General features: G+C 38.3%; 1 protein-coding gene and 1 long non-coding RNA gene across 11 annotated transcripts in view; both read left to right on the top strand.

The window, feature by feature from the left end:
- myocd (myocardin) overlaps positions 1-10,000 on the top strand; it is a 115,632-nt gene that overhangs the window by 84,958 nt on the left and 20,674 nt on the right. For 8 of the 10 annotated variants that reach the window (XM_073917965.1, XM_073917964.1, XM_068224677.1 and 5 more), the window contains one exon: positions 9,905-9,970. The exons of the other annotated variants lie outside the window; for them this stretch is intronic. In XM_073917965.1, the coding sequence (XP_073774066.1) occupies positions 9,905-9,970 (66 nt within the window). The remainder of the gene's footprint in view (positions 1-9,904; positions 9,971-10,000) is intronic. 10 annotated transcript variants of the gene reach the window in all.
- LOC101885908 (uncharacterized) lies at positions 1,877-5,972 on the top strand. The gene is made up of 5 exons (XR_012387737.1): positions 1,877-1,931; positions 2,516-2,649; positions 2,736-2,778; positions 2,866-3,012; positions 4,909-5,972. It is a non-coding gene; the product is annotated as an uncharacterized lncRNA (long non-coding RNA).

Here is a 10,000-nt window from a genome sequence, read left to right as displayed (position 1 = left end):
TCCAGCGTTTGGGTGCTGTTGAGTGTGTATGTATGAGCAATGCTGCCCCCTGTGTGCTGGCCGTGTGACTGCAGCGCGGGATCTGCTCTTCTCTGCTCAGACTGAGCTGCAGTTCTCCTCTGCGCTGGGTTTGGCTTCTCAGCGTCTGCTCTGGCAGTAATGACTTTCAGCTCCAAATTACTGACAAAATTGGGCTCTTCCTCGAGTGAAGGGAAATGAGCGTTTACTCAGGGGACGCGCAGACGTCATGCAGTGTGTGTGTGTGTGTGTGTGTGTGTGTGTGTGTGTGTGACATATCAGGACACACACTTGTATAGTGTGATGTCTATGACGGGTGTTACAGCAGAACGTGAATTATGAGGACGTTACTGATGTGCTAATTTCTCATCCAGCTTCAGTCGCACAAAATGTGTGTGTGTGTGTGTGTGTGTGTGTGTGTGTGTAACTTGCATTCCTGAAATTTGTGAGATTCAAATGTTCCCATAAGTATAGCAAAACCAGAACATTTTGACCTCATGGGGACGTTTTTGGTCCCAATGAGGAAAACGGAAGTCAGAGTGAAAATTGAAAACACACACACACACACACACACACACACACACACACACACACACACACACACACACACACACACACACACACACACACACACACACACACACACACACATTACATAACCCGTTTGGACAGAAACACACATCTTACCTCGTTCATTTATTATTACCTTTTGTCATTTATTCATCTTCTGTCGTTCAGCTCATCATCAGGATTACAGACACACTCAACCTGTTCACTCACTCTGATTCACATCTCAGCTTGTCATTTAGGGGGATTCATTTTCTAGTTTTAAGGAAAATCTCACTCCATTTCTGAAAACAAGACAGTGCTTCTTGATATTTGTAGATATTTAGACTAGAAACCAGACAGAAACTGAGAGTAAGAGCAGCGTGGTCAGCAGCGGATACCAGTAAGCTTTAATTAAATTAAATTAATATTAATTAGAGATGCGTGTGAGAGATCAGTGTGAGTAAACTGCAGAGAAGTCATCAAAACTCTGTAATGGTGATTCAGTATTGTATTAAAAAAGCACAGAGCAGGATGGCATGATCACACGAGCATTCAGGTGACACCAGGCCCGGATTGGCTAATCGGGAGGACCGGGAGAATTCCAGGTGGGCCGGTCCGTTTTTTGGCCGCGAGGGCCGGTGTCCCTAGCTCCAGAATCTGTTGCTCTCAGCAGTCACACTTTTTAAATTAATTAATTTATTTACTTGACCACAGTCTTCTTATTCATTATTTTACCACAGCTCTGCTCTTATTATATATAACCAGCCTGCAGGTTAATGATGATATCATTCAGAGTCACCTTGCATTATACAACTGTTGTGGTACAGAGGTTAGATTATGACGCCGCCAGCCCCGGGTTTAATCCTCGTCTGAGTATACTTTTTAATATTTTTATTGTTAAGACATATAATACTGTTAGGGTTGTTGAACATTTGAAGTTCTAAAGCAGCTGTTTTCTCAAAAAAAGACGTGATAGTGTCATTAGAAACTGAATTGGAATGACCTTATTTCAATATAGTCAGTGGTGAACTGAGGTGGGCCGGTCTGAGGCTTGAAACTCCAGCGCTGAAAAGGAGTCCCACTCTGTAAAAAATCCAACTTGCAAATTGCTAACTCAAATCAAAATTGTAAGTTGGGTGGACATATTTTGAGCTCAGTGTTGAGTTTACTTTTAAAATGAGTTAACTGAAGGTTTAAAACTGGTTTGTTCAATGAAAGTAAATACTTAAGTTGAGCAGACTTTACATTTTGAGTTCTTCACTGGATCATCTACTTCCCGTCTTTGCACATGCTCAGTCTGTCTTCGGGTGCCATTTTGCACGAGGTGTCCTCTCACCAGCAGCAGCTGCCATCTCCTGATTCAGGTAAGCTTTGTTTTAGCTTTATTATCAAAATTAATCTAAATAGCGTGCAAATCTAAAGTAAAATGTAATGTTATGTTCCCAAAAAACTAAGTTACATCGTGTGAAGATCATTTCTGACAAGCTCAGGCTAACAAGCTAGCCACCTGTGAAGTGTGCTTCATTTGAAGGACTGTTTAACGTTAATTTGCTTCTTAAACTGGAGGGAAATGTAGTGAAATATTGTTGTTGCAAACAGACATATCTGAGCGGCCGGTCACCACTGTATTGTTAACCCTGTTGTGTCTGTATTAAAACAGCAATGCGATAACATTAAAACCACTTCAAAATAATATTTAGCACACCACTTTAAATATACAGTCACTAGTAGTGTACATATAGTATTCCAGGAGCTTGTGGTGTTTATGATTATTTATTTGGCATACATTAACCATTTATGAGTTAAGTAACATGTATGTATGTATTATTTAAATCTTCTCTTTTTATGTTTGCAATATTTATTTTATATTGTGCTTTTTAAAAACATCAGTTTAATTTATGAAAACAATTTGACCTGCAATGTTACATTTTTATTTACTTTTTTATAGGTTTGGAATGCAGTGTAAGTTTTGCAAATTTGTAAACAGTAGCTGAGAAGTTACACTACACACTACATCGCTATCAAGGAGCATCCTGGCAGCAGCCTTGTTTGTTCGCAGACTGCTTCTGCACTTTAAAGACTGTAGGTGCATTAAAATCACATTTGACATGAGCACATTAACAGTCTGCTGCAGTTACTGACTATTTGATTTTTTTATCCTCCTGTAGCTGATGTCCGAAAACAGTGGCCTGCATGTTTTTGGGAGTTTTGGCAAGTTTGCATTTGAGATTATTTATTTCAAAATGTATAACCCTTGTTCACAATTCATACTATTCATTTTTTATGGTCTGTTTGTAGGTCTATGCTGAGTTTTACAGGATTACTCAAACCAACCTCAAAGATACCTTCTCTTTTTCGGATGAATACGCTATCAAGTTTTATGGATCATGTGGTGGGCGATATGGAGAGATGATAAGGACCGCCCTGGACCAACTGGACAATCAAGTAATTATTTAGCATTCAATCATATCACTGATTAAAGGGGGGCATATTAAACTTTATGGAGTTTACCATGGAGTTTCTCTTTTTGTGTGCAATATTGGAATTCATGCAGGTAATTAATCTTTGAAGTTACAAAACAGTTTGTTCCCTAAAAGAAAAGTTTGTAGCACTGTTTTCACCTCTGTAAAGGATGCTACATTTTCATCTCTTAGTCTTTAGTAGAACAACCATGACTGAGTCCGGCTGACCAGGGAGTGAAAACAGGTGCTGCAACAATAATTATAAAGCAAATTTCATTTTTAATAATTAAAACATGTTGGGAATTTCTGATCAAAATGACTAACCTGTGAATAACCATAATTAATGCCCTTCAATTGTAAAGTGGTGCCACCTGTCATCTCTCAGGGTCTGAGCATCTGGTTTAATGTGACAATAGCTGATGACCTATGGCAAGCTGTGTTAACTTTTATTCTATAGCCCATACTAGTATCTATTTTCTTGTTACTAGTACTTATATTTTAGATACTAGTATCTTTTCCATTAAGTACTAGTACTTATTTATTAGTTACTAGTACTTATTTATTAGCTACTAGTACTTATTTATTAGTTACTAGTACTTATTTATTAGTTACTAGTACTTATTTATTAGATACTAGTACTTATTTACTAGTTACTAGTACTTATTTATTAGATACTAGTACTTATTTACTAGTTACTAGTACTTATTTATTAGTTACTAGTACTTATTTATTAATTACTAGTACTTATTTATTAGTTACTAGTTCTTATTTATTAGATACTAGTTCTTATTTATTAGTTACTAGTACTTATTTGATAGTTACTAGTACTTATTTATTAGTTACTAGTACTTATTTATTAGTTACTAGTACTTATTTATTAGTTACTAGTTCTTATTTATTAGTTACTAGTACTTATTTGATAGTTACTAGTACTTATTTATTAGTTACTAGTACTTATTTATTAGTTACTAGTACTTATTTATTAATTACTAGTACTTATTTATTAGTTACTAGTTCTTATTTATTAGATACTAGTTCTTATTTATTAGTTACTAGTACTTATTTGATAGTTACTAGTACTTATTTATTAGTTACTAGTACTTATTTATTAGTTACTAGTACTTATTTGATAGTTACTAGTACTTATTTATTAGATACTAGTACTTATTTATTAGTTACTAGTTCTTATTTATTAGTTACTAGTACTTATTTATTAGATACTAGTTCTTATTTATTAGATACTAGTTCTTATTTATTAGTTACTAGTACTTATTTGATAGTTACTAGTACTTATTTATTAGTTACTAGTACTTATTAAATAGATACTAGTTCTTATTTATTAGTTACTAGTACTTATTTTAATAGTGACTAGTAACTATTCTGTTGTTACTCGTAATGAATTAAAATTTTTCCCATTCATTTCTATGGGATCTCTAATTGAGATATCAACTATTCAGTTTTGACTAGTATGTATTCCAGCTGTGACTAGTGCATATTTTTATCTACTAGTAGTTAATCATTAGGTACTAGTACCTATTACTGAGATGCTACTACCTAATTAATAGATACTAGTACTTATTTATTAGATACTAGTACTTAAATAGCTTACTAATGTTTATTCATGTAGAGTTGATGCTTAATGGATAATCAATTCACTATTTGCTAATGCTTAATAAATGATTCATTATTATAAAAGTGTTACCTGAAAAGTTTTATAAATAGAAGGTATATAAATGACTGTGTTACTGACATTACTACCTTCAGTTTCCAAATTAAGTTGCTTTGCCTTTGCTTTTTTTTACCTTGCTTTTTGCAGATGTTTGTGATTTAGCAGTAAAAATAGTTTTTCATCCTCTTTTTATGTTTCTTTTTACTGCAGGACACAGAGCCGGAAGATATTTGCACAAAAGAGATGGAGATGGACATCCTTAGCACTGTTGAAGATGATGTTGCCACTCTTCAGACCAACCTAAATGTAAGGTGCCTGTCTGTGGTTCTGGAAGAGCAAATCGTGCTGGAAAAGATCTTCCGACAGCTGTTGTTCTCCTCTTTGGTTTGATTAATTTCCTCATTATGAACTACCCCAAAGAACTGAAACACATCTTTGAAACTATTCAGAAAGTGTTTATTGGCCTTGATCCTCAGTGCTCAGCAAGAGTCCAGTCTTTCAAAAACAAAATGCATTGGTTTGTACACTGAAATTGTGTTACTCTTGGTGTTGTCACGAAACTTAAATTCAGTTTTGATTTTACATTTTCAAATTTTAAAAACATCCGTTTCCCACCAATTGATTGATTGGCTGTTGTGTTCAAGCGCTCAACATAAATGACTGTGATTGGCTGAGAAGTTCACCATTTCACTGCTCATCACTGATGTTCATGGAGTGCAAACACAGATACACACACACACACACACACACACACACACAAACTGGAGTGTTTCAAAACATCGCATAGTCGATCCATCAGCGTAACACTTGTATCAGCTTATACACAGACCAGTTGATCAATGTGAAATTCTTAAGTGTCCCTGTGTCTGTGGTTACACTCAGTAAACAGCAGTGAGTTTGGTGAACTGATGATCTTCACGCCCAATCAGTGTTTTCTGTTGAGCATGTGAACACAATGGCAATATAACAGTGTTTAAAACATGGTCAACAACGCTCAAATGTTAGCAGGAAATGGACGTTTTTAAAATTATAGAACTGATGGGTAACACAATTAAAATATCGTGACAAAACTAATTACTCTCGCACTTTGAAAAAAATGTTGATAGTGCAAGCTTTTTAAATATTTATTTTGCTTAACTCGAGCACTTAAAAGGCAATATAGGATTTGAGGATTTACCTTTTTGTTGCCTCTTTTCCTTCTCTGGACTGCAGTACATTTCATTTGGACAGAAAGCTGTTTGCAGAATTGTCAATAAATATATTCTTTGATATTGTGTTTTATAGTGTGTTTTGTAATCTCTTAACTTCATACTCAGAGTCATACAGGTATTTGTTTGAGAAGCGCAGATATAAGATTTCCATAAAATTATGAATTAAAAGATAAAGATTAAATCAACTTAAAAAATTAAGGCAACCAGCTGCACAGCTTTGAGTTAACTGAACTTCTGTTAAGTTGTGCCAACTCATTTATTACAGTTTACTCAACCCCTGTTTAATTTTAGGCAAACTCATAATGACAAGTTAGATGAACTTAGGCTTGAAAGTTGTCATGACTTAAACCAGCCATTTCAGTCAACTTAAAAAAATTATTTGGCACAACTTCAACCACTGAAGTTGAGTAAACTCAAAATTTCTTTGCAGCCGGTTGCTTTAAAATTTTAAGTTTACTCAACTTTTTATTTTTTACAGTGCACTCCGGCCCTGGGTGACACAAACTCTGTCTCTCTGTCTCTCTCTCTCTCTCTGTATGTGTGTGTGTGTGTGTGTGTGTGTGTGTGTGTGTGTGTGTGTGTGTGCGAGTGTGTCACTGTTGTCTGTGTCATGTCAAGATTACAGCTCTGCTATTTCCAGCCAGCGCAGCTCACTTTAAAGTTCAGTCCTCTGACATCTGCTTTAATAGAGTTACACAACATCAATAACACATCTTTATGGACACAAACAGAGAGCGCAGACGAAACGCATTTAATGTACATCCAGCCGCCGCTCACCACAGAGTCAAGCACCGCAGGTTCAGCGCAGCGCAGGGGATATTCTGACTGACCGATCAGAATCCAGCATAACACACTGTCTAAAGCAAGCTTTTAATGAACTTTAAACGAGTAAAGCAGATATTAAAATGAGGCATGTGAACCATGCAGGATTCATTCATTCATTCATTCATTCATTCTCCTTCAGCTTAGTCCCTTTATTCATCAGGGGTCGCCACAGCGTAATGAACCGCCTACTATTCTGGCATATGTTTTACACAGTGGATGCCCTTACATCTGCAACCCAGTACTGGGAAACACCCATACACACTCATTCACACACACACACACTCATGCACTACGGCCAGTTTAGTTGATCAGTTCCCCTTAGTGCATGTGTTTGAACTGGAGCACCCTCGAGGAAACCCACACCAACACGGGGAGAACATGCAAACTCCACACAGAAACACCAACTGACCCAGCCGAGACTCAAACCAGAGAGCTTCTTGCTGTGAGGCCACCGTGGTGACTCTGAGCCACCGTGCCGCCCGCTTGTGTATGAAATGTGCTACAGAAATATTCTCACCATGTCTTTTTAATTTAATAGTCTTTACTGTGTAACTCAACGTTGCTCGGCATGAATAACCAATCAGGATTGAGAGTTCCACACTGTAAAAAGCTAATTATCAATGAACGAATCGCTATTCGCCTGTTTAATTTAATCACAGTAATAGCTGTTTTGTAACTCATTGCACCCAACACTGCTTGTGCTGTGATCGACCAATCAGAATTGAGTATTTCACTGCGCTGTGTAACAATATTCCAGCGTAGCATTGCGCAATTCCATAATTAATACACAACAGCAGTCATTAGGACGAGGTACGCAGGGTACAGGGTGTTTCTATGTGTTCCTGAAGAGCTGCTATTCTGGTGCTGTGCGTCAGCTCATCTGGTTCTGATTCTGGATGTTTGTGTGTGTGTGTGTGTGTGTGTGTGTGTATGTCAGCAGTGTGTGAATATCTCCAGCAGCCTCTAATGCTCAACAGTAATTAAATGTGTTCTAATTAGCACAGCCGTCTGTAGCTCCGCCCTCTTCTGAAAAGAGCACAATCTCATTTGCATTTAAAGCGACAGCCACCAAAACACCACAATGAGGATCAAAGCCTGAAAGGGTCAGTTTCAGAGAGCTGGAGAACATTATCTGTGTGCTGTTCCCAGCTCAAACACACACACACACACACACACACACACACACACACACACACACACACACACACACACACACACACACACACACACACACACACAGTAGAGACGCATGCACAGCTTGTAGAAAGCAGCAGAACAGGTCAGCTGTAAGTGTGTTTGTCATGTTGTGTGCTAAAGTGTGTGTCGCTGTAATCTTGACGCTCGTCATGTGTTGTGGGGACGTGTGCTGGTTCCTCCCGCTGCCAGAAGGCTTTCCTCCCCGTGGGGTTTTGCTGAGCTCACCTGTTTGGCTGTTTCTGCATTATTGATGTGGATCGCTCCAGATTGGGCAGGAATAGTCTGGCGGTGACTGTGTGAGCTGACGGTGTTGCTCTGCCAGTATTGTTTGTCTGCTGTGCCAGAGCTCCACATCATTGCATTTCTCCTGTTTGTCCTCAGACGTAAATCAACGTTTTTTAACTACTGAAAGGGCTCCTATGATGAAAATCCTCTTCTGGGCTGATGATTTTTTGACTCATTGTTTCTGAAAACTGGACTATATGTTCAGCTCGTATAGAAAGCTATTCCTGATTTCAGAATATGTTTATATTTGGACTAGAAACAAGACATGATTGTTTTGCAGTGTGTAACTGTGTGTGATGTGCCAGAGCTCCACCTCATCAGATTTCTCCGGTGTGTCCACATATCTGCAGTGTAGGACAGCCGCTGGCAGCAGAGGCAGGTTTGGGTGAACAAACTAAAGCAGATGTTTGCAGAAACAGCGGGAGCGTCTGGATGCAGACCTGGTGCAGATGCAATCTGAGCTGCATGCAATGCTGTTTAATGGACTCGCCTATCCCCACCCCTAACCCCGCCCCTCACAGTGATGTCACTCACTCCATTGAGTCTGACACTGCATCTCTGACAGAGACAGTCTCAGCTTGCATCCAGATACTACTGGAAAAATAGCAGAAGTATGATCTCAGAGGACGACTGAACATTTTGAGTAAATGATTCAGTGATTCACTCATGAAGACTCAATGATTCTACAGTAATCTGCATTTGAACTAATTGCTCAATTGAATGATTCAGGGAATCACTCATTAAAAGTTGACTTTTTTCCATCATCAATAGTTGTATGAATCAAATTGAATCATGAATGAATCAGTGTTTTGAATGAATCAGTTGAATGAATGATTAAATGAGACTCTCGTAAAGACAGCTGCTTGTTTCATTCTCGGATGAATGAATCACTTGATGGAATGATTCCATGGCTTGCTTTATGTCTGAATCAGTGGTTTGAATACCAATTAACAGAGTAGTACTTAAATGACTCACTGATTACTATTGCTTTAACAATTGATTCAGTGAATCACTCATAAAACATTTACTTGTTTTTTTCCTGAATAAACTTGTGAATCAGTTTGAATAATCAATGAATCATTGTTTTGAATCAGTCGAGTGATTGAGATACAGCTGCTTGATTTGTTCTTGAATGATTGAATCGTTTGAGCGAATGATTCAATGACTATGACTCGCTGAGTACTATTGCTGCAGTGAATGATTCAGTGAGTCATTTGCTGTTGAAGTAAATATGATGAGCAGATTTATTAAGTGTATCTGCTATTAAAGGGGAGCCGTTCCTCTGCACAGTGGGTTTCACACAGACGACTGTGTGCTCGTACCGTGATGCTGTCATGATGAGACACACACCACCCAAAACAAAGACAACATGAAGCAAGCGAGCCACAAATACTTCTTAAAACAGGATGTGGAGCTCTGATAAACACGACTCCTGCCTTTAAACAAACCCTGCGTCAGTGTGTGGTCCTGTAGGGACGCGCTCATAAACGCAGGAGGAGACCAGCGCGCACACACACACACACACACACAAACATACACATACACACACACGCTGTCTGTATCTGTGTGTGATCAGTATGTGTATGTTCAGACTGTGTCTGTGTGTTCAGTCTGTGTGTGTGTGTGCACGTGTGTGTGTGCGTGTGTGTGTGTCCTCCTGCTGATCTCCTGCTCTTCTGTTCCTCCAGTCCTCCAGTTGAGGCTCCAGCAGAGGAGAACAAGAGAGCAGATCTCAGATCAGGCCGTCATGCCTCGTGAGTAACATCCACACACACAGATATATA

The sequence above is a fragment of the Danio rerio genome, chromosome 12 (genome assembly GCF_049306965.1).
Source record: "Danio rerio strain Tuebingen ecotype United States chromosome 12, GRCz12tu, whole genome shotgun sequence".
Lineage (NCBI taxonomy): Eukaryota > Metazoa > Chordata > Actinopteri > Cypriniformes > Danionidae > Danio > Danio rerio.
This window is presented reverse-complemented; position numbering and strand designations above follow the sequence as displayed.